Consider the following 25008-nt stretch of genomic DNA (forward strand, 5'->3'; position numbering starts at 1 on the left):
CCGCGCGCCGGAAGTGGAGCTGCGCCCGGCGGGGCCCGGGGAGGGCTCTTCTGGGGTGGGGTGCTGGGAGGGGCCGAAGGCGAAGTGAAAACGAAGAGAGACGTCGGGTGGCGTATTGGACACTGATGAAGCATGAGCCTTCCGAGCCACCGTCCCGGAAGTGGCGTGAGCAGGAAGAGGCGCTGGGGGCGGTGGCAGAAGGTTTCGCCGGGCATCCCGGCTGAGCGGTTTTGCTGGGAGATTGTTTTGGGGCCTGTCATTCCGCCTTCTTTGCGGATGTGGCGTGTATTGGTCGATGCGGTCGTAAGAGCCTTCGGACCGTACCGTACCGTAGAGGGAGCCTATTTCCCCGCCGGGCCGGAGCCATAGGTGGCAGGGGGCGACCGGCAACTCCTGGAAAGACCCCTGAGGGCCTCAACGGGGATCCGGGCCTCTGGGAAGCCTCAGCTCGAGTTTTCTCCTGACGGTGCCTGAGACGGGCGATGAGTTGAGGCATGGCCCAGCGGGCGATTTGGCTGGTGAGCCACGAACCAGGGACCCCGCGTGGGGGGACCGTGAGATTCTCCAGGTAAATGGGAGTGGGCACCCGCAGGCGTCGTGATGGCTTCCGAAAATACCGACTTCAGCGCGTTTTTTCTTTCTTCCCAGAGGAGCAACGCGATCCATCCCCGGGGCAGATGAAAATCAGATTCAGAACCGTATTTGTATAATGGGTGTTTTCACATAGTTGCTGCCTATTCTTCCCCCATCCCCTAAAAACTTCAACGCTTCTCTTCATTTTAATCTTTAGAAAGGGTTGTGTTTCAGCCCTTAGTCATGTGCCTCGAACTTTACAAATACTTACTGTCTTAACAAGATAATCAGATGTTTAGTTTGTGGCTTGAGGAATGAGTAGAGAAAGTAAAGGAAGGAAGGTCGTGATATGAAGGAAAGAAGAGCACCAGATTTGGAGTCAGGGCCTGGGCTCACATCCCAGTTCTGCTGTTTGCATCCACCTGTAAGACCTTGGACAAATCAGTTAATTTCTCTAGCCTTCAGTGTCTTAATCCACAAAATGAAGGAGGATTAGCCGCAGTTTGGGGGAGTGCTGGGCCTGCTTAGGTGATCAGTCATTAAGGACCTATTCATCCCTATTACTTAAGATACTAAGAAATGAAAATTGGAAGAAACATTGTGCTTCTGGAGTGAGATTTAACTAGTCTACTAGTTGAATAGGCCAGCATTTTATCCAGGTAAGCATGTGAAAAATGGAAATAGATGGGAAAGTCGGTATAATCACATGAACTTTTGGTTTTTCTCAATGAAAAACAGTAATTCTGCCCTTAGTTGTTGAAGGGACCACAGCAAAATAGAAGCCCTAAAAAGAGGTTGGCGGTTGATCTAAGTCTAATTCATTTATAAGCCTAACAATTGTCAGGCATTTATTAAGGACCTATAATATGTCAAGCACTGTGCTAGGCACTGGGACTGTAAATACAAAGAATTAAAATAATCTCTAATCAAAATGGATTCATAGTCTAACAGGAAAAGAAATACATTTATAAGTGAATATAAAATAAATAGAGACTAAATGTAAAGTTAAGGAAGGAGAGCAATAGTAGTTGGGGAGAATCAGGGAAGACTTTTGAGGAATGTTTCACTTGAGCTGTGCCATAAAGGAAGAGAAGGATTCTAAGAGCTTGGCAATTCAGAAATGAAAATTCGTGGTATTTGACACAAAGAAGGTTGCTTAGTTATTTTTTTTCTTTAATAACTTTACACTCTTGACAGTTAGGTTTAGTTTTTAATCTTTTATTAAGATTGCTTTGATTTGGAGTCAGAGGACCTGAGTTTTACTACCTCTGTGATTTTGGACTAGTTATTTATACTCTCTAGGCCTCAGTTTCTTCATCTGTAAAGAGTCAGACTGAGCTCTAAGGTATCTTCCAGTTCTAAATCTGTGGTCCTATGAAATTTGAAAATTTACATAATTCATTTTAGTACGATAAACATGATTTTTAAAAGTTTTCATGTTATTACAGTAATAATTCAAAATAATATTTCACGTGTGATTGGATGAGTTTTTCTTCACCCATTCATATTGAAAATTAGCCAGCCATTGGTAGAATCTAGTGAGATAAATGATTCTTAACCTAGCAAAGTACCCTTCTTACATCAAAAGCTGATTTGGTGCCTTTTAAAGCCTTAGAGATCAGTCAATCAAGGTTAGGGCAGCTACATAACACAGTGGATAGAGGGCCAAGTCTTGAATCAGGAAGATCTTCCTGAGTTCAAATCTGGCCTCTGATACTTACTAGCTTTGTGACCCTGAGGTCACAACCTTGTTTGCCTCAGTTTCCTCATCTGTAAAATGAGCTGGAGAAGAAAATGGCAACCCACTCCAGTATTTGTCAAGAAAACCCCAGGTGGGGTCACAAAGAGTCGGACTCGACTGAACAGCAAGTCAAGGCTGGTTTTGGGTCATATCTGTCCCATAGCAGCCCCAGTGTCCTTGAACCTATTAAAATCTTTTAGAGTAAAAACCACTCATTTTTAGAATCTCAGTGGGTGAGAAGTTCTGTGATTTTGGTCATAACGCTTCATTTCTCTGAGCTTCATTCTGGTATTGAACAAGGTTTTCTCAAAAGTGTCTTTCAACTCTGCCATTTGTAGCCTATTCCAAGCAAAGCCTAGATTAGCATTTATTAAACACTTATTATACGTCAGACACTCCTGCTAAGTACTGGAGGTAAAAAGAGAGGTAACAGACAGTCCCTGCCCTCAGGGAGCTCACAAGCTAATGGATTTTTACCCCATATTCAGTCATAGATTTTTAGAGCTTAAAAAGACATTTGAGAACCCTTAAATCAACCCATATATTTTCTAAGTAAAGCTACTGAGAACTAGGGAAATTAAAAGTCTTACCTAAAGTCATTGTGCTAGTTAATGATTACAGTATTTGGGACTGGTCTATACTCCATAGGTGGTGGCAGAGAACTTTTAAAACTAAGAGTATGTAATATTTTAGAGTATGTGAAAGTATCTTATGTATCCCCAAAAGAATGCTTTAGTCCTATGTCTGGCATTGTATCTAAGGTATGCAAATCATAAAGAATTTTTTTAAACCTTTAGCTTTTTACTGCTAATTTGTGTCCTTCAGGACCAGACTTTTTTTTTGGGGGGGGGTGAGGGGAAGAAGAATGTGAAGAGTGTTAGTTTCATTTGTAAGTAACAGTAATCTGTAGATCTTCTACTTTTAAATCTACCCATTGAATGCAAAAGTTTAAGCTCTGTATATAGAACTGGGTCAGATCTCTTCCATTTCTACAGCAATAAAACTGTACCATAAAGAAAACAAACTTGTTCAAGTTTTCAGTTTTTAAAATGACAGCTCATCTTGTGAGAGAATGAATGAAACATAAAGGAGAGAGAAAGAATGTGTTAGGAAGTTAACCGTTTTTTTCTTTTACTTACTTTCTTCTGTTTTGTCTGTGAACAGATGGCATCAGGAGTAACACAAGCTTTTCTTTCCTTAATGCAGAAGGTATCCCACTGTTGAAAAACGAGCTAAAACCTTTAACGGATCAAGTTATGTGCCCGTACCAGAAGACGACCCCTTCTGTAAAGCTCTGCTCTTTGAATTGAGGCTATTGGACGACGATAAGGACTTTGTGGAAAGCCGTGATAGCTGTTCGCGAATCAGCAAAGCTTCAGTCTATGGACTTCCAACAGCAGGAAAAGAGCTGTGGCCCGTTGTGGCCATTCAGAAGAATGGCTTGGTTTATGTTAGTGTTCCACTAGTTGAGCAGACTTTGTCTACTCGCCCACCACTCATTAGCATTAGTGGAATCTCACAGGCCTTTGATCTCCTTTTTGGGTTGATTGATTTTTTCGACTCCGGGCCCAAGACTGAAGCTGATCTAAGCACTAAAGTGAGCCAGCTACCTGATTTGCTCCTGTACATTTGTCCATTTGGCACTTTGTTGGGTACCAACTTTTTATTAGATAATTTTAGTAACCTTTCAATAAATCGAGCCCCAAAGCAACCAGCATGGAAAGCCGGTACTTACAAAGGAAAGGCACACGTTGCTGTTTCTATTACTGAAAAAGTTAAGTCCATGCAGTATGATAAGCGGGATGTAGCAGATATGTGGCAGGTCTATGGAACTATAACCTGTAAGGTGAGACTTTCTGGTGCGTGTTCAGTGAACCTATTTTATATATGTTGAGAAAAGTAAAAGTACTTTACTTTAGTAAATGTAGTACTACAGCTTAAATTTTATCTGAAGTGGTAGTCCTTAAATGCCAGAGTGGTATGAACTATTAATTTTATTACTAATGATGGACAGATCACGTCATCATTTTCCACCTGAGTTTCTTGTATAAAATAAGGGCTTGGACTAAATGATTTCTAAGGTCCCCACAATCTTTAACACTCAGTGTTTAACACTCAGATTCCATTACATGCCCCACCAATTTTCTACTAGATTTTATAGGAGGTAAAACTGACTAATCTCTAAATTGGTACCTAAAGTCATTAAAAGTCTTTTTCCCCCCTATTTTGTTTTGATTTAAATGAACCATTAAGTAATAATCACTCCTACTGGAATCCTGTTTAAAGTTAAAGATTGTGAAAAGGCAACGGCGATGTTAATAAAAATGCCAACTTTTAAAGTCCATCTTAGGGGCAACTAGGTGGTGCAATGGATAGAGCACCAGCCCTGGAGTCAGGAGGAACTGAGTTCAAATGCAGACTCAGACACTTGACACTCACTAGCTGTGTGACCCTGAGCAAGTCACTTAACCCCATTGCCTAGCCAAAAATAAATAAATAAATAAGGTCCATCTTTAAAAATGGTCAGAAATCCCTATAAATAATATACCTATAAGTAAACATTTTGTAGCTGTTTTTAAATAACATTATTTTTATATTGTTTTATTCCCAGAAATCTTCCTTCAGTCTTTATGTTTTAAATGTAGACATTGATGTCTAACTTATTTTAATAGTATATAGCTACTGAATATTGTTGACAACATTAATATGATAAGATATAATGTCATTAGGCATTTCATTTTTTTGGTTCACTAAAGGAACTCACTATTTAAAGGAATCTTATTTTTAAATTATTTGTAAAGCAAATGTTTTGCTTCCTCCATCACCATCCCCAAAGGAGGAGAAAAAAAAACCATACACATATTTTATCTTTTGAGTGTAATAGAAAGAATACTGGATAAAGTGCCCAGAGATTTGAAAATAGAGGTTGAGTCCTACTACAGACTGACTTAGCAAGTCCCTTTCTTTAGTCCTAGTTTCCTCTGCCTCAGGAGAATTAGACAGGTTATCTTTAAGGTCCTTTCACTAATTCTAAATACTGATAACTATAGATATAGATATACCCACACATATGCATATGTATGTATGTGTGTATATATGTATATATGTACATATGAATGAAAGAGCTTAAAATGAGATGCACTTTTATCTTACAAATCGTAATCCCTCCCTTTTTTAGGGGGAGGGAGCATGTCAAGAGCATTGATTTTTATGAAGAGGTAGAAATTGGCTCCACCCATGCAGATTGGCAAATCTTCTTTGTATAGTCTTAAAAGATTGCCTGAAACATGAGATGTGAAGCCAGTATTCTCACAGCTAGTCTGTGTCAGGGTGGGATTTGAGCTCTTCCAGGCTGCAAGATTGATCCTTTTATCAATTATACTATACTACATCACTGAAATATATTGCTTTGTTGCAAATTACTAATGATCTAGTCATCAAAGTGAACGTAGTAGCTAATATTGCAATGAGTTATACAAGGAAACAATAGTGGTGTTTTTTTCATCACTAAGAATATGAACACCTGAATTATATGCACATGGCTTAACGTCCCCTCTTTCTTAATAGTAGCTAACTAGTGGCACTCGGTTGCCAAAGAATTAGAATAAATGAAGGGAGAGAAAAGAGAAGCAGTGTAGATAGTAGATAGAAAACCAGTTTCCGGGCGAGGAAGGCCTGGGTTCAAAGTAACCTAACTGAGTGTGTGAATCTTACCAAGTCACTTAGCCTGTGGTGCCCTCAGCAATTCCCTAGTACTCTAAAGTTCAAAGAAGGTGCCTGTCTATACTGGGAAGAGTTCCCTCTACCAGTAAAATCACAAATCCTTTCCTTATCCTCGGGGGGAGAAACACATGTTTTTACTCTTGTGTACAAGCCCACCTCAAATTGACTTTCATTTATACCCACATCATAATCATCAGAAAGCATTTGTGAAGAACCTTTTTATGCATGGTGCTGTGCTTGATGCTCATAGCGCTGTTGTCTGCCTACAAAGTACTTATGACCAAAAATAAGCACATTGCTGTGAACACCCATACAGGGTATTTAGACAATAGGTTGAAAATTTTAAACGTGAATTTCAAGGATAAATATATTTTAGGGGCTAAAGCAGGGGTAGATCATAATACGAATTGATGTCAGACAAAGTAGTCATTGAAGTTCCATGCTTAGATTCAATAAAGCAGAAACAAGCGATTGTCTCTACTGTGGTCTGTCTGGAAAGGTTTCATAGAAGAGGAGATAAACTGTTCAGGAGACTTGGATTTGAGTCCTGCTCTTGACACTTGAACCTCAGTTTTCTCATTTGTACAATGGGGATAATGCCAATAAAGTACCTCAGAGGGTTATTGTGAGGCTCAGTGAGATAGGTATATAAAGTATATATAAAGCACATTGCAAATCCTAAAATGTTATCTAAATATCAGCTATTATTGTTATTATCATCTTAGGATCTTGTTGGTAATAATCCTGTTTGTTTTTTTAAGTGTGATTTGGAAGGAGTCATGCCAAATGTTACAGTCAGTTTGAATCTCCCCACCAATGGATCTCCACTTCAAGATATTCTGGTGCATCCTTGTGTGACTTCCCTTGACTCTGCAGTTCTTACTTCCAGCAGCGTTGATATGATGGATGATTCTGCATTTAGTGGGCCCTACAAATTCCCGTTCACTCCTCCTTTAGAGTCATTCCACTTGTGCTACTATACATCTCAGGTAAAGTATGTGTATCTATCTATGTATGTGTATGTGTGCGTAATATGGCTTAGTGGATAGAGATCTGGTCTCAGAGCCAGGAAGACCCAGATGCAAGTTCTGCCACTGACACAGCTTACATAACCCTGGACCAATCACTTAATTTCTCAGTACTCCTGGAAACTCTTGAAGAACAGGTGGCAATCTGCCTAGGTAGAGAGAGTTATCTACAGGGATAGAATCATGGCCTCACTTTTAAAAATTACTAATTTGTATAGCTTATAATGCGTGTTTGTTTCAGAGCAGAATTTTTATAAGGTTTCATAAGATAGTAGATGAATAAAAATGAAAGTTTAAAATTTCATTGAGAGTTCTTCTGAATTCTATATACTTTCATAACATTAAATGCTGTAGCTTCAAGAGTGATCTGTCACACACCTTTATCAGTAAAAAATATTTGAACATAGACCCCCAGTGTATGTATATATTTATTTATAAATAACAGATGTACTCCTGTTCTTACCAACATATTACATGTGTTGTAAAACAGTGGTGTCATACTCAAATAGAAACATATCCCTGTGGGCCACGTATTGACTTAGAATGTCAAAAATTAACATTATCTATGTTTTATTGTATTTTTATTTATTCTGTTAAACATTTACCAATTACATTTTAATCAAATTCAAGGCACATTCAGGAATTTGACAGTTTGATACCCCTGTTGTAAAACATGTACCCAAAGTAAAAAATGTATGCATATAGACATATACATATATGTAGACACATATCTAGACATACCCATATATATGAAATTTATAAAAAAAAAATAAAGTAAGATAAAATAAATAGTATTTTAAAATATTTTATTAAAAATATGAAACCTGGGTCACATGGCACAGTGGATAGAGCACCGGCACTGGAGTCAGGAAGACCTGAGTTCAAATCCGGCCTCAGACACATAACACTCACTAGCTGTGTAACTCTGGGCAAGTCACTTAACCCCAATTGCCTCACACAAAGATACATATATGTGTGTGTGTGTGTGTGTGTGTGTGTGTGTGTGTGTATACACATATACATATATCTATATATCTATATATATGTATGTGTGTGTCTATATATATAGGTGTATATATATATATGTGTGTATATATAGGTATATAGGTATATACATATATACATACACACACACATGTATATGTACATGTGTGTATGTGTGTGTACATATATGTATGTGTATGTATATACACACACACATATATAACCCCTTTTTGCTCTCACTAAAAGTCATGTGCAACTCTTTGTGACCCCCATTTGGGGTTTTCTTGGCAGAGATACTTTAGTGGTTTGCCATTTCCTTTTCCAGCTCATTTTACAGGTGAGGAAACTGAGGCCATAGGGTTAAGTGACTTGCCAGGGTCACACAGCTAGAGAAGCCGAGATTTGAACTCAGGGAGATGAGTCTTTCTGACTCTAGGCCTGGCATTTCACCCACTGCACCACCTAGCTGCCGTATATGACTGATTAGAATTGATTATTTTTAAAATTTTGGCGTAACCCTCTGTGATACCATAGTTCTGAGATCTGGAGCTAAATCCATTTAATCCCAGTAGTTGGCTTTAATGAATGGTCTAGTTGAAGAAAACACTTCAAAAAAATAGGGAGATCCAATTGAAAAGAAGTATCTCATAGGCTGCACTTAAATCTTGAAACTCATTTTTCAATTTCACCCACCAGTTATATAAAAATTTTTTGTTATTGTTGAAATTCTGCTAGTAAATTTCTGCCTTCCCTGATGTCAGTCATTTGTTCTTGAAAACTAATTGGAAGGTGTTGCATTTTTTTAAACAAATAGACTTAAAATCCACTGACACTCTTCATTTGGAAGATTTTGAAATAGGTTAGGAAAATCCTTTCTAAGGTTTTTAAGTGTATAGATGCATATTTTTATGGGTGACATTTCTGGGACAAAAGTTTAGTTTTTAGATGTTTTGCAAATCTTGATGGCTTTAGGGGGCAGCTAGGTGGTGTAGTGGATAGAGCACCAGCCCTGGATTCAGGAGGACCTGAGTTCAAATCTGGCCTCAGACACATAACACTTACTAGCTGTGTGACCCTAGGAAAGTAACTTAACCCCATTGCCTAGCAAAAAACAACAACAACAACAACAAAAAATCTTGATGGCTTTATACTATTCCACCTTAATATCTTAAGGTACAGTATACACTTAGGGTGAGGTTCATTGTTAATATATAAATCCATATTTCAGATTATCTTGATAATTTTGAAATTTTTGTTTTGCCAGATGCTTGCCAGAACTGATTAGATCTTTGTGGTCTTCGCCTTGTAGCTGAGACCTAGGAATAGAAGTATTAGCTCTGCCATTTTTTTTGTTTACACTCACATTATTAGTTGATTTGTTTACAAGAATTTTTTAAGCCACTTGTCTATTTTGTGATGGATAGTTTAGCTAAAACTTGATAATATAATCTGTAAATCATCTTAGCCAAGCACATGTAAATTATGATGTATCAGAATATTGCTGAAAATGAACAAATGAGTAAGGTTATCACCATCAACCTTGCCATGTTGTAAAACTTCCTCATGATACATTTACATATAACATGTGACCTTAATTCCTTATTTAAAATAACAATAAGTATAAATAAAAGTTATATTATTTTCTTCATGGTTCTCTTTTTGGAGCCCACTGTGGGCTGTTTCGCTTGATCCGTGGTCCTGTATTGTATGTCTGGCTTTAAGCAATAGCATCTTATTATGATCATAACAGATGAGAGGTTTTCCAGGAAAGAGCAGCAGAAACGTATTTCACAAATATTCTCTTTTTCTTCTTAATATATTTTCTTTTTTATTTTTTTCTAACTTTTTAACATTTTTATTTAAAGTTTTGAGTTTCACATTCTATTTCCTTCCTTCCCTCCTTCATGTGCAATTATGTAAAATATTTCCATATTAGCCATTTTGTACAAGAAGAGTTGAATAAAAGAAAAAAATGGAAAAAAAGAAAGTGAAAAATAGCATACTTCAGTCTATATTCAATCCGTATCAGATCTTTCTCTGGAAATGGATAGTATGCTTCATCATTCATTAGTCCTTTGTGATTGTCTTGGATCAGTGTATTGCTGAGAATAGCTGAGCCATTACAGTCCTTCATCAAACAGTATTGCTGTTACTTTGTAAAATGTTCTCCTGGTTCTGTTCACTTCACTATGCATCAGTTCATGAAGGTCTTTCCAGGTTTTTCTGAAATCGTCCTGCTTGTCATTTTTTAAAGCACAATAATATTCCATTGCAATCATATACCACAGCTTGTTTAGCCATTCCCCAATTGATAGGCATCCCTTTGATTTTCAGTTCTGAGCCACCACAAAAAGAGCTGCTATAAATATTTTTGAACAGATAGATCTTTTTCCCTTTTTCTTTGGATGTCATTGGTATATAGACCTAGCAGTGGTGTTGCTGTATCAAAGGGTAGGCACAGTTTTACAGCCCTTTCGGCATAGTTCCAAATTGCTCTCCAGAATGGTTAAATCATTTCACAACTCCAACAACAGCATTAGTGTCCCAGTTTTCCCACATCCCCTGCAACGTCCAGCATTTTCTTTTTTTGTCATATTAGCCAATCTGATAAGTGTGAGGTGGTACCTCAGCTGTTTTAATTTGCATTTCTCTGATCAATAGTGATTTAGAACTTTTTTTATATAACTGTTAATAGTTTTGATTTCTTTGAAAACTGTTCATATTCTTTGACAATTTATCAATTGGGGAGTGACTTGTATTTTTATCAGTTTGACTCATTCTCTATATATTTGAGAAATGAGGCCTTTATCAGAGATACTTGTTGCAAATTTTCCTCCCAGTTTTCTGCTTTGCTTGTAATTTTGATTGCATTAGTTTTGTTTGTGCAAAAACTTTTTTTTAAAAATTTTCTATAACCAAAATTATCTATTTTACATTTTGTAATGCTCTCTATGTCTTCTTTGGTCCTAACTTTTTCTCTTATCCATAAATCTGACAGATAAACTATTCCATATTCTCTCAATTTGCTTATGTTATGGTGTCACTGTTTATGTGTAAATCTGTATCCATTTTGACCTTATCTTGGTATACAGTGTGAAATATTGGTTTATACCTAGTTTCTGCCATACTGTTTTCCAGTTTTCCTAACAGTGTTTGTCAAATAATGAGTTTTGGTCCCAAAAGTTTGGATCTTTAGGTTTATCATATGCTACATTACTATGGTCATTTACTATAATGTAATTTGTACCTAATCTATTCCACTGATCCACCACTCTGTTTCTTAGCCAGTACCAGATTGTTTTGATAATTACCACTTTATAATACAGTTGGAGATCTGGTGCAGCTAGACTACCTTCTTTCATATTTTATCATTAATTCCCTTGATATCCTTGAATTTTATTCTTTCATATGAATTGTTATTATTTTTTCTAGCTTTATAAAATAATTTTTTGTTAGTTTGATTTGGTATGGCATTGAATGAATAGATTAATTTAGGTAGAATTGTCATTTTATTATATTTGTTCGGCCTAGCCATGGGCAATTAATGTTTTTCCAATTGTTTAGATCTCACTTTATTTGTATGAAAATTGTTCATATAGTTCCTAGGTTTGTCTTGGGCAGGTAGACGCCCAAGTATTTTATATTGTCTACAGTGACTTTAAATGGAATTTCTCTATCCCTTGCTGCTGGACTTTGTTGACAATATATAGAAATGCTGGTGATTTATGTGGATTTATTTTGTATCCTGCAACTTTATTAAAGTTGTTAATAATTTCTAGTAGGTTTTTAGTTGATTCTCTAGGATTTTCTAAGTGTACCATCATATCATCTGCAAAGAATGATAGTTTTGTTTCTTCATTGCCTACTCTAATTCCTTTAACTCCTTTTCATTCTTTTATTGCTATAGCTAACATTTCTAGTACAGTATTAAGTAGTAGAGGTGATAATGGGCATCCTTGCTTCACCCCTAATTATATTCAGAAGGCTTCTAGCTTATCCGCATTGCAGATAATGTTTGCTGATGATTTTAGTTAAATAGTAATTATCATTTTAAGGTAAGCTCCATTTATTCCTATGCTCTCTAGTGTTTTTAATAGGAATGGGTGCTGTATTTTGTCAAAAGCTTTTTCAGTATCTATTGAGATAATCATGGGATTTCTATTGGTTTTGTTATTGATATGGTCAGTTATGCTGATAGTTTTTCTAATATTGAACCAACCCTATATTCGTGGTATAAATCCCACCTGGTCATAGTATATGATCTTTGTGATATAATGCCATAATCTCTTTGCTAATATCTTATTTAAAATTTTTACATTGATATTCATTACGAAAATTGGTCTATAATTTTCTTTCTGTTTTGACTCTTCCTGGTTTGGGTCTCAGCAATATATTTGTGTCATAAAAGAAATTTGGTAGGACTCCTTTGCCTGTTATTCCAAGTAGTTTATATAATAGTGGGCTTAATTGTTCTTTAAATGTTTGTAGCATTCACTTGTGAATCCATTTGGTTGGTCCTGGGGATTTTTTCTTAGGAAGTTCATCGATGGCTTATTCAATTTCTTTTTCTAAGCTTGGGTTATTTAAGTATTTTGTTTCTTCTGTTAAATCTGGGTAATTTACATTTTTATAGATATTCATCCATCTCATTTAGATTGTCAAATTTATTGGCATATAATTGGTCAAAATAGCTCCTAACAACTGTCTTAGTTTCCTCATTGGTGGTGAATGCACCCCTTTCATTTTTGATACTAGTAATTTGGTTTTCTTCTTTCCTTTTTTAAATTAAATTAACCAATGTTGTATCTGTTTTATTGTTTTATTTTGTATTTTCATAAAATTAGCCTCTAGTTTTATTTATTAGTTCTGTGGTTTTCATTCAATTTAATTAATCTTTTCTTTGACTTTTCAGGATTTCCAATTTGGTGTTTAATTGGGGATTTTTAATTGTTCTTTTTCTAGATTTTTTTTTCTGTTATTGCCTGCCTAATTCATTGATCTGCTTTTTTTCTCCATTTTATTAATGTAAGCAATTAGAGATAGAAAATTTCCCCTAAGTACTGCTTTGGCTGCATCCCATAAATTTTAGTATATTGTCTCATTGTTGTCATTTTCTTTAATGAAGTTTTGGATTGTTTCTGTGTTTTGTTCTTTGACCTACTTATTTTTTAAGATTAGATTATTTAATTTCCAATTAATTTTTAATCTCTCTTTCCATTGTCCATTGTTGAATGTAATTTTTATTGCATTATGATCTGAAAAAGGTACATTTACTATTTCTGCTTCACATTTGGTTGTAAGGTTTTTAACATCCTAATATGTGGTCAGTTTTTGTGTAGGTGCCACATATTGCTGAGGAAAAGGTATATTCCTTTCTATTCCCATTCAGTTTTCTCCAGAAAGCTATCATATCTAACTTCCAGAATTTTTTTTACCTCCTTAACTTATTTCTTGTTTATTTTTTGGTTAGATTTATCTAGTTGTGAGAAGGGATAGTTGAGGTTCCCCACTAGTATAATTTTATTATCTTTTTCTTCTGTAAGTTATTCAACTTTTCCTTCTGAAATTTAGATGCTATACCATTTGGTGTATATTTGTTCAGTGTTCATATGACTTCATTGTCTGTGGTACCTTTCAGCAAGACATAGTTGCCTTCTTTATCTCTTTTAATTAGATCTGTTTTTGCTTTTGCTTTGTCTGAGATCATGATTGCTACCCCTGCTTTCTTTGCTTCAGCTGAAGCATAATAGATTCTCCTCCAGCTTCTTACCTTTACCCTGTGTGTATCTCTTTGCTTCAGATGTGTTTCTTGTAAACAATATGTTGTAGGATTCTGCTTTTTAATCTATTCTACTATCTGCTTCCATTGTATAGTAAGTTCACCCCATTCACATTTATAGTTATGATAGCTAATTGTGTATTTCCCTCCATGCTATTTTTCTCTTGTATATCCCCCTCTCTCTCTCTCTTACCTCCCACCCTTTCCCTCCTCACAAGTGTTTTACTTCTGATCACTACCTTCCCCAATCTGCTGTCTTATATCAGTCCCCACCCTTCTATGATCCCTGTCCCTTTTTACTTCTTTATAGGATAAGATGGATTTCTATATCCCACATAATGTGTATGTTATTCCATCTTTGAGCCAGTTTTGATGAGAGTAAGGTTTAAGCTTTGCCCACCACCCCACCATCTTCCCCTCCGTTATAATAGCTCTTTCATGCCTCTTTTATGTGGAATAATTTACCCTATTCAGTCTCCCCACTCCTTCTTCCAGTGCAATTTTCTTTCTCACCCCTTTATTTTGTTTTTTGGGGTATCATCCCATCAAAGTCACCTTATATACACACCGTCTGTCTATATTTCTCCTTCTAATAAAGTTGTTAAGAGTTAACAAATATTATCTTGCCATATAGAAATATAAACAGTTTAACCTTATTGAATTCCTTGTTTTCTCTTTCTTGTTCTTTTTCACCTTTTTATGTTTCCCTTGAGTCTTGTATTTGGAGATCAAGGTTTTTATTCAGCTCTGGTCTTTTAACTAGAAATGCTTGGAACTCCTCTATTCATTAAATGTCAATTCCTCACCCCTCCCCCATCCCACCCCTCCATCCCCGAAAGATTGTATTCAGTTTTGCTGGGTAGGTGATTCTTGGTTGTAATTGTAACTCCTTTACCTTCTGGTCTATCATATTGTAAGCCCTCCTGTTCTTTAATGTGGAAGCTGCCAAATCCTGTGTAATCCTGACTTTTGAATTTTTCTTTCTTCCCCCCCCCCTTGGCTGCTTGCAATACTTTTTCCTTGATCTGTGAGCTCTGGAATTTGGCTGTGATGTTTCTGAGAACTCTATTTGGGGATCTCTTTTAGGTGGTGATGGGTGGATTCTTTCAATTTTTATTTTGCCCTCTGGTTCTAATATATCAGGGCAGTTTTCTTTGATAATTTCTTGAAAGATATTGTCCAGGCTTTTTTTTTTTAAATCATGGCTTTTAGGTAGTCCAATAATTCTTATATTATCTTTCCTGAATCTATTTTCTAGGTCAGTTTTTCCAATGAGAAATTTCACATTTTCTTCTTTTTTTTTTTTTACTTTTTTGATTTTCTTTTATTGTATCTTGATGTCGCATAGAGTCATTAGTTTCCACTTGTTCAATTCTAATTTTTAAGGAATTATTTTCTTCAGTGAGCTCTTGTACTTCTTTTTCCATTTGGTCAATTCTATTTTTTAGGGAGTTATTTTCCTTAATAAATTTTTTATATCTTTTCCCAAACAATTGACATTTTTTCATAATTCTCTTGCATTACTCTCATTTCTTTTCCCAATTTTTCTTCTACTTCTCTAGTTTTCTTTTTAAAATCCTTTTTAAACGCTTCCAGGAATTCTTTTTGCACATGAGACCAAATTACATTTTTCTTTGAGGCTTTACCATGTACACATTTTGACACTGTTATCCTCTTCTAAGTTTATGCCTTGATCCTCCCTATCATCATAGTAACTTTCTATAGTCAAGCTGGGTTTTTTTTTCTTTTGCTCATTTTTCTGCCTTTTTTTTTTTGAGACTTGGTGTTTTTATATAAGAGTTGGGCTCTGGTCTTGCTCTGTCCCAAGCTTTTTGTGCTGGGGCTCTGGGTCTTACTGTTGGCTTTCACTGGACTTCATGGCTTAGCTGCTTGCTTTCTCTGGAGGGTCGGCTTCCCTTCTGGCTTGTACTAGGGGGTGGAGTCTCCCTGTTGGCCTCCCCTGAATTTGGGGTTTAGCTGCTGGCCTGCTCCAGGGGTGGGGCCTTGCTGCTGGGTTGCTGTGGTAACCCAGCTGGTGACTGGGCCTGGAGGAGGGATCTTGTTGCTGTTCTGCCCCAGGGATAGGGCCCTCTTGCTCCATTGCTATGGAAATAGAGTCTCTCTACTGGTAGGCCCCAGGGGTGGGGTCTCACTGTTGGCCAGCCCTGGTAAGCCATGGGGTCAGGGGCTGGTTGGTGGTTTGTGCTGGGGTGGGACCTTGCTGTGTGGCACTGACTGCCCACTTGCCTAGGAGCTGCTGGTTTGCAGGAGGGTGGGGTTTGGGGCCTTGCTATAGGCCCCTTGCTATGACGCTGGCTGATGTTGTTCTTGGACCCTGCTCCCCTCCCACCCCCAGTGAAACAGACTCTTCCTGCAGTGCTGGTAAGCTGCTTCCCTGCTCCTAGATCAATTCTGAGGCAGTTTTTCTAGTTGTTTGGAGGGGAATTTGGGAGGCCTTCAGAGGGTTCCTTCCTCACCCTGCCATCTTGGCACCGGAACGCTTTTAACAAATATTCTGCATAAGATATTGTGCTAGGTACTGAGGACAGAAAAAGGAATGTATAAGACATAGACCAGTCAATGCAAGTCCATATCTGTGAAATAACTCAGAGCCAGCACCCTGTTCATTAGTGTCACAACCATGTTCAGCACCTTCGATAAAGATGAACACAGATAGCATCAAGGTCAGCTGCTGCACTGGGGGCAAATCATTTAACTTGAAAAGGCCAGAAGCCAAGGCTGATGTGGAGGGAGTGGTAGGGCATGATTTTTTGATCACAGATGATTGTGCACTGAGTGCAGTTTCTGAAGCTGAGATGCAACAAAGTTTGAATCTGTTCTCTACTACTTGTTAATTTGGCCTAATAATTAACACCAAGAAAAAAACAGGTTCTCCACCATCCAGCACCACACTATCCATACCTCAAACCATCAGTTATAGCAAATGGAGAAATTTTGAATACTGTAGATAAGTTCACTTGACAAGGTGCTTTCCAGGTATATCCACATAGATGATGAGGTTGACTCATGCATTGCCAGAGCTAGCTCAGTTTTTAGGAGGCTACGAAGGAAAGTATGGAGAAAAACAGGTATTAGACTACCTACCAAACTGAAGGTCTACAGAGCCATTGTGCTGACCTCATTGTTGTATGCCTATGAAACCTGGACAGTATACCAGCTCCATGCCAAGAAACTGAATCGCTTCCATATGAATTGTCTTAGGAAGATTCTGAAGATCACCTCTCAAGATAAGGTATTGGACACTGAGCTCTTTTTTCAAACTAAACTGCCAAGCATTCAAATTCTACTGCCAAGAGTGAAACTCTGATAGGCTGGCCATGTTGTTCAAATGCTAAACATGTGTTTGCCTAAAAGACTATTTTATGGAGAACTCACGCCAAAAAGGTGCTTACATGATGATCAGAAGAAGTGATGCAGGGACACTCTCAAGTTCTCTCTGAAGAACTGGAATCAATTATGTGACATGGGAGATGCTAGCAAAGCACCGCCCAGATGGCATGTCCCCATAAAAGAAGGCACTGTGCTCTGTGAGCAAAGCAGAATTGCAGTAGCTCAAAAGAAATATGAGAAGGGCAAATTAGAGACATCTCCACTCCAAATGTTCACATAGACTGTTTGTGCTCACCCTCAGACACATTATACCTTGACTCCAACATAATGATGTCATTTTGGTCCTCTTCAAGAACAAAAGACAACCACAAACCATGATAATACTGTAATTGATGGGTGGATGTATCCATGAATATTTTACATCTAATAGCTGAAAATTATTTGATTTTTTTTAACATGTTTGTTTTTAGGTGCCTGTCCCACCAATTTTGGGATTTTACCAATTGAAGGAAGAAGATTCACAGTTAAAAATATCTGTCCATTTAAAACTTCATGAAAGTGTGAAAAATTGCTTTGAATACTGTGAAGCTCATATACCTTTTTATAACAGGTAGGAATAATGTAGTGACATGGTTTCTCTATTTTTGTAATATTCTCTTTAAAGAATGTTTGTTTAGGCAAGTAAAGACTCTCATGCTAATCTAATGATGTTGGTTTTTAAACTATAATTATAAAATCACAGAATCACAGATTTTGAGAGTTGGAAGTGACTCTAGCAGCCCATCTAATCCAAGGTATATCCAAAAACAGCCCCTACTATAACATACCTGACAAGTATTCATCGTGTCTCTGAAGACCCCTGAAAGAGGGAGCCCGCCTCCTATGCCAGGTGTCCATTCCACTGTTGGACATCTCTTACGGACAGGAAGGTTGACCTCTTTGCAGTTTCTGTCTCCTGCTCCTAGTTCTGCCCTCTGGGGCCAAACAGAACAAGTCCAATTCCTTAAAGTCCTTGAAGGGAGCTGTTATATCAGCCCACATCTTCTTTTGGCTAAACGTCCCCAGTCCTTCAGCTGATTCTCACATGTCGTAGATTCAAGGCCCTTCACCATCCTGACTGCTCTGCAGCCTGTCTTACTAGATTCAGTTCACTGTTCCAGGCTTTCAGTCCTTTTGGATCCCAGCTTTCTGATCCAACTATATTACCTATCCCTACTGGTTTTGTGTCATCTTCAAATTTGATAGATATACCACATATGCTTTTATCTAAGTCTGATAGAAATGGTAAACAGCACAAAATTCCATTTTTAGCTTTAATTTTTTTCTCTATTTTTCCTGATTGTGAATGCTAGTCACTAGTAAATATAAGCCATAGCAGACTCCTGTTTCCAGAGAGTGCTCTGTCTTCCAGCAATTATTCTGTATCCTTATGTACATGTCTGGCCATGCTGTCAACTAACCATCTGGTGAATTAAGCTGATTAGGTTTCAAGGTTACTTCTTCACCATTTTCTGTTTTTAAATTTATTCTGAAACATAGTTCTTCTCAAAATGACCTAAATAGATAGAATCATATTATGTACATATGTGTTTTTATGATCATTGCTATGTACATTTATTAGGCTTTCTAGTTGTTTTTAGAATCAGTGAAAGAATATATGAAATATTTGGGAGACTGCGGATACTTTAATTATTTCAACAAGCTAAGAATGATTGAGCCACCTAGAACTCATCATTAGAGCCCTAATGTCCATTCATAAGATCATAGTCGTCTAGTCTGATGCCATTATTTTAAAGATGAGGAAATCAAATCTCAGAGACTAGGTAAACTACCCAATGTCACAGATGTAATGAGTGAACCAGAATTCAAAGTGAGGTCCTCTAACTCAAAACCCAGGTTGGAAGTCAAACAAATTAGATATTTGAACTTGAGTTATCCTTACGTTAAGTATCGGTATCATTTTTTGCTTATTTTTCTGTGAACTGTGTGTAGCTTTATTTATATAATAACTCTTTAAAACTTTGCATTTTCAGAGGTCCAATCACCCATTTGGAATACAAAGTTAGCTTTGGCCAGGTAGAAGTATTACGAGAGAAAAGCTTATTAATCTGGATTATAGGTGAGTTGCTTTTTTTCTTCTTTTTCCTCTTTTATCTATTGCAGGTGCCTGTTAATATGGAGTGGTTGGTTGATGATATTTCTGTTTTCAGGGCAAAAGTTCCCCAAGTCACTGGAAATTAATCTTTCTGGAGCTGTGAATTTTAATACTATGAGTCATCAAAAACAACCAGTTGACACTATTTGCATTGGGGGTACAACATATGTAAAAGTAAGTTGTTGAATATGTTTGTGTGAGTAAACTACATTAAAAACCTCTCCTTCAAACAAAAAAAGACATAAAAAGAAAAGCTATGAAATTAAAAGCAAAGAGATTGTCAGACGGAACAGTTAGTTATAAAGATTATACATATGGATGGTGGTATAAGCTACTGGCAATCTAATAGCAAAAAAAGAGAATCTGTTCCATAAGGAGACAAAAAAAAAGGGTAGATGTGCAGTTGCAGTTTAGATGCAAACAGTTCTGTACACTTTAATAGCCACTATAAGAATTGTCCTAGCAATACCAAACATAGTTCAGATATAGAATTTAGAGACAAACATTCCTAGATGCATTTGTATAATCCCTACCAGCTATAAAGGGCTGCTAGTGGTTAGAGTGCCAGGCCTGGAGTCCAGATGACTCGTCTTCCTGAATTCAAATCCGGCCTCAGATACTTATTAGCTGTGTGACCTTGGACAAGTCACTTAAACCTGTTTGCCTCAGTTTCCTCCACTGTAAAACTAGCTTGAGGAGAAAATGGCAAACCACTCCAGTATCTCTGCCAAAAAAACCCCAGGTGGGGTCCTGAAGAGTCAGACACGACTGAAATGACTGGACAACAACAAACCATCTGTAAGACAGTTCCGCAGTGTAGCAGTGAATAGCTGTACATAAGGTGCCACCTTTCAGCACAGTGTGATAGAATGATGGTTCATGTGATGACAGATCATAAAGGAAACCTTGCTGATATGTAATGTACTGCGTTTCTCCCTTCACAACATCTCCCGTGTATATCGCCTTCCTTCCACTCACGTATCCACCATTCTAGCATAGACCCTCATCACATCTCTCCTAGACTGGGACAGTAGCCCTCTCATTGATCTCCTTGCCGCTTGTCTCATTTGACTGCAGTTCACCCTCCTCTTAATTTTTAAAGTGATTTAAAGTGTAGCTCTGACCAGTTAGCCTGCTCCCTGGCACACAGTAAGTGCTTAATAAATGCTTGATGACTAACTAATCTTGTGATTCTCCCTACTCAATAAATTGCAAGGAGTTCCCTTTACCTCCAGGGTCAAATATCAAGTCCTTTGTTTGGCATTTAAGGCTTTTTACAATCTGACCTCTTACAGTTTACTCCCTTTCACAACTTCTTTCCAGTTACACACATGATACTCCATCTTTCATCTCTGTGCCTTTGCACAGGCTGTCATAGTCCCCGACCCCCGTTCACCCCACTTCCCCCATCCCTTCCATGCCTGGAATGCTCTCCCTCTTCACCTCTTAGTTCCCCTGGCTTCATTCAAGGCTCAGCGCAAATTCTACAGGATGCCCTCCTCTTCCAACTGCCTCTGCTCTCATAGTTCCTTTGATCAACTCCATGCCTGCACGTGCGTGCGCGCGCACACACACACACACACACACTTTTTTACCATTGGAATGCAAGGTCGGACTCTTTTTGCCTTTCTTTGTATGTCCAGCACACAGCATAGTGCCTAGTATTTATTAAGTGCTTAATAAACGCTTGCTGAGTGACACTCCAACATGGCAATGAAGTGCTCTTGTGTCCTCAGAAGCTGTACCTTCAAAGAGAAAAGTCTGATAAGTCTTAGCTAGCTGATAGAGCTCTGAATATGGGCCCAGTACTAGACTATATGTCTGTTTGGAGGGAGCTGGTGGAGTATTGGATAGAGTGTTGGGCTCTATCAGGTCAGGAAGACCTGAGTTCAAAAGTGACCTCAGATACTTTCTGTGTGACCCTGGGCAAGTAACTTAACCTCTTTTTGCCTCAGTTTCCTCAATTGTAAAATAGGGATAATCAAAACACAAAGTTATTGTGAGGGTCAAATGTGATAATCTTTGTAAAAGACTTAGGCGCTACTAAAATGCTTATTCCCTTTCTTTCTTCCTTTCTCCCCCACTCCCTTCACTTGTCATCTCTGGAAGAACCTAGCTAAGTTTGAAGAGTTTAATCACCAGGAGGTTAGCCAACAGGTCATAGACCTTCTTATGGCCACATCAACATGTGAAGGGCTTGCAATCAGTGTTGGTAGGGAGCATCCATACCTTTGGATGGACTGGATTTGAAGTATCCAATATTTAAAAAGATCCGGACATTTTAAACACATTTTAGAATGTGTAAATATTATCCTTTGTTTTCACTACATGACCACCCGCCTCCTTTTTTCAACCATACATTTCTACTTCTTGCACTTCAGGAACCATTAGAAATATATGTTAGCCTACTTAACACTCATCATAAATATTTACACTAACTCCTGGTTTTTGTGTTTGTGATTATTATGTTGTAAAATATGTAAGATAAACCCATTGCAATCAAGAATAAAGAAACTATGTGACATTGTGTACTAAATGAATGACCTGGATTTAATTACATTTTTGTTTTCTTCCAAGCTTTATTTTAGGATCCCAGATTACACACTCACTGGGTGTTATGCAGATCAGCATTCAGTTCAAGTGTTTGCGTCAGGAAAACCTAAAATAACTACGTGTAAGTTCCCTAGTTTTAAACTGAACTGAAGAAAATGTAACAAATATTTCATTAGAGTAAGACTTCATATATTGTGATGTGGTCCCAGTATATTAAATGTAGGAGGTTTGGAGGACCTTCCTAAGACACTTCTGTTCTTGTTCAGCCCATCGCATTCAGATCTCTGCTTTCTTGTAGCTTACAGAGCAACCCACTGAAACTGGATATGTGAAAGGGGAAGAGCTATGATAGCTTCAGCTGGATCAAAAACTAGATTTCTTTTCTTCTTAGTAATTTTTTTTTTTGCAAATGATTCCTACTATAATAATGTAAGTGGTTTTTTACCTTTAAGAAAATGTTTTTGCTAATCAGTATTTACTGAGCGCCTGCTATATCAGGCAAATACTAAATACAGGTACATGATTCGTCATCACAAAGCAGCTTGTCAACAAGCTTAAAATGATATGCAGGTTAAGTACTGAAATGACATAGAATGAAGAAGTAGTGACTTGGATTCAGTTAAACAGAATGTATATAATTTATATATCCTGAAAGAGAATAATTTTTTTAAAATTTTTACATGTATTTGTTTAAGCTGGTGGATAGAAATCCTAGGGTGCCAGGGAAAAGGAAAAAGAGCAAAGTGAATGAGATCGTCATTTGAGAGTTCTCAGGGAGTTTCTTGGATTAGAGTTACAAAATTCAAAAAGACTGTGTGCACTGCATGCACAAAAGTGAACTGGTCTCCTTTAGTTGGTTGGCTCTGCTCTTTTCCTGTATTATCTCCATCTTTTCTTAAAGATGTACTTCTTCCACCTCTAAAAATCTCTGATTTGCTTCGTGATACAGTTTAAGTGCCACCACAAAGCCTTTCCTAACACCCAAGCTGCTAGTGCTCCCCTGCCCAGAGTTATCTTTAATTCATTTTCTACATATTCCATATATGTACAACCTATCATCCCCTTTAGATTGGAAGCTCCTTGGAGGCGGGGACTGTCTTTTACCTCTTTTGGTATCCCCAGTGCTTACCACAGTGCCTGGCACGTAACAGGTACTTAATAAATGTGAATTGAATTGAATTGTTTCATTTTTGTCTTTGTATAGCCAGTACACATAGTAAGTCTTTAATAAGTGCTTGTTTGTTGATTGATTTCAGAGAAAGTTGACCACAAAGTATGCTGAAGTTTTTATGCTTTGTTAGAGATAAATCATGGATGTTAAGAAAAACCATTGTGGAAGGCACTGGTGGTAGCTGACAAACATCATTTAAGACTGTATAGCTCTTGAAGATGAATTGGGTCTAATTGAGTCCATGTCTAAAACATCTTAGGTATTCACTCTTAAATAATTGAAATATATTGAAAAATAATTTTCAGACGTGTATCCTGTTATTAGGTGACCAGCCCAATGCATACCTGTCATAATTTTAAACAAAATGGAGCCCATTTTAAAGGTACCATCAAGTACAGACCAATTCCTTTCCACTATTCATTTCACAGCTTGCCATAATGGTAACAATTATTACTCAATCTTCGGCCATTATGGGCTATCACCATATTATAATATTCAAAAGTTACAGCATGGTTAGGAGAGCAGTAATCTTTTTACAGTGTTCTAAACTATGATATTCTGTAGCTGGGATGAAGAAAAGTGTTATGGGTTATACTTGTTTAATAAAAGCTACAAAACTGAATGTTGCAAATGTAGAAAGATGAAATTTAAATTGTACTAGGGAGCCCGCAAAGGCTCCCATGTGAATAACTTTGTAACAAGTAATTAAGAGAGATTATTTTAGCTGAGGTGTTTTAAGTGAATGAAAAGGTATCAAGGTCAGAATAAGGGATACTCATCAAGAAGTTGCAGTAGTGAAAATGGAAACTGATTCAAGTGTAAGTAAGGATTTTGCTATGCGGGGAAGGGGTTAGAAGTAGAATGTCCACACTGAGGAAAATGGCAGGATTTGGAGTAGCAAGAGTCAGGAACATTTGAATAACACTTTGTATTATAAACTAAAAACAAGCAGATTAACCAGGGGGTATTAAAATTTGTTAAAGCTTCTGTAGTATTATAGTAGTAGGTAGCATATTGACGTATTGATAAATGAAATTAGTAAGATATACATGAATATTATTAAAATTATTTTCAAATGCTATTTGGTATCATTTTTAAAGTCAGAACTTCATAAAAGAATTTGTGCATTCAAAAAATGTATAATATTGTCTCTTGTTTCCTTTGTAGGCCGGGAATTGATTTCATCTGATTACTATATCTGGAATTCTAAAGCCCCTGCACCAGTAGCATATAGATCATTATTTCTGTAATTTTCTAATATTTAAAAAGGGGAAAATTTAACTCACATTAACATAGTTAAAATAAAATTACTGTGTTTTATTTTTTAATATGTACATTTCTCTCCAATGGGAATGAATCATGGATCAATTTCTCTTTTAAAATGGCAATGTGTTTGCTCTCATGTGTTTTAAAAGAAAACATTTTAAAAACTGATTTTTTATTCTGTGGCCTTTTCATGATTTCCTTGAACAAGATAGATCACATAATGGAAAAGAATATAGTTTAATGGGAAAGAGCCTGGGATTTGCAGCCAGAGGACCACAGTATAAATCTCAGCCCTGCTACAAATAGAACCTTGGGCAAGTCACTTAAGCACTCTCTAGACCTCAGTTTTCACCTTTGTAAAATGAGGAAGCCATACTCTAGAACCTGTAATAGTGACTTTTAGGCTGTGTATTTCAGTACCTTACACAGGGCGAGCCCCTCAGTAAATGTTAGCTGATGTTGGTAGTAGTGGCTGCATTAGAAACAATGGCTGTCTTGGACATGTAGTCTTATAAAAGGAGGAAGTTATTTTAATGTGAAATGTTGATAGAAACTGCATAATTCAGTTGAAGATGTAAGCGTGCTTATTCATCTTCCCTAGTAAAGTTTTTTTTCTTTGGAATGACATTGAGTATATTAAAAGGCAATAAAAAGCCCTCTAATTAAAAGGGCTTGATAACCTGC

The 25008-nt window shown here is 37.2% G+C and overlaps 1 protein-coding gene across 4 annotated transcripts; it reads left to right on the forward strand.

The window, feature by feature from the left end:
• The first annotated feature begins 150 nt into the window (after positions 1-150).
• AP5M1 (adaptor related protein complex 5 subunit mu 1) lies at positions 151-25008 on the forward strand. Of its 4 annotated transcripts, XM_078151509.1 has the most exons (9): positions 152-568; positions 3521-4160; positions 6799-7026; positions 17650-17789; positions 19213-19298; positions 19390-19508; positions 21912-22008; positions 22956-23038; positions 24226-24392. In XM_078151509.1, the coding sequence occupies exons 1-8, from the start codon at positions 495-497 to the stop codon at positions 23033-23035; spliced, it is 1464 nt and encodes a 487-aa protein (XP_078007635.1). In that variant the 5' UTR covers positions 152-494; the 3' UTR covers positions 23036-23038; positions 24226-24392. The 4 variants fall into 4 exon arrangements, with proteins under 4 accessions (XP_020842114.1, XP_078007635.1, XP_078007636.1 ...); XM_020986455.2 differs by lacking the exon at positions 22956-23038 and having other exon boundaries at positions 151-568; positions 3521-3911; positions 24226-25008; XM_078151510.1 differs by lacking the exon at positions 24226-24392 and having other exon boundaries at positions 22186-23038.

This window comes from Phascolarctos cinereus, unplaced genomic scaffold, assembly GCF_003287225.1.
Source record: "Phascolarctos cinereus isolate Bilbo 61053 unplaced genomic scaffold, phaCin_HiC Scaffold_3;HRSCAF=262, whole genome shotgun sequence".
NCBI classification, from domain to species: domain Eukaryota; kingdom Metazoa; phylum Chordata; class Mammalia; order Diprotodontia; family Phascolarctidae; genus Phascolarctos; species Phascolarctos cinereus.

Excerpts from the sequence above, each read along its gene's own strand:
- AP5M1 (XM_020986454.2), top strand. The coding sequence starts at position 495 with ATGGCCCAGCGGGCGATTTGGCTGGTGAGCCACGAACCAGGGACCCCG. Across the intron at positions 7,027-17,649 it reads TGTGCTACTATACATCTCAG|GTGCCTGTCCCACCAATTTT; the intron begins GTAAAGTATGTG and ends GTTTGTTTTTAG. Across the intron at positions 17,790-19,212 it reads CATATACCTTTTTATAACAG|AGGTCCAATCACCCATTTGG; the intron begins GTAGGAATAATG and ends TTGCATTTTCAG.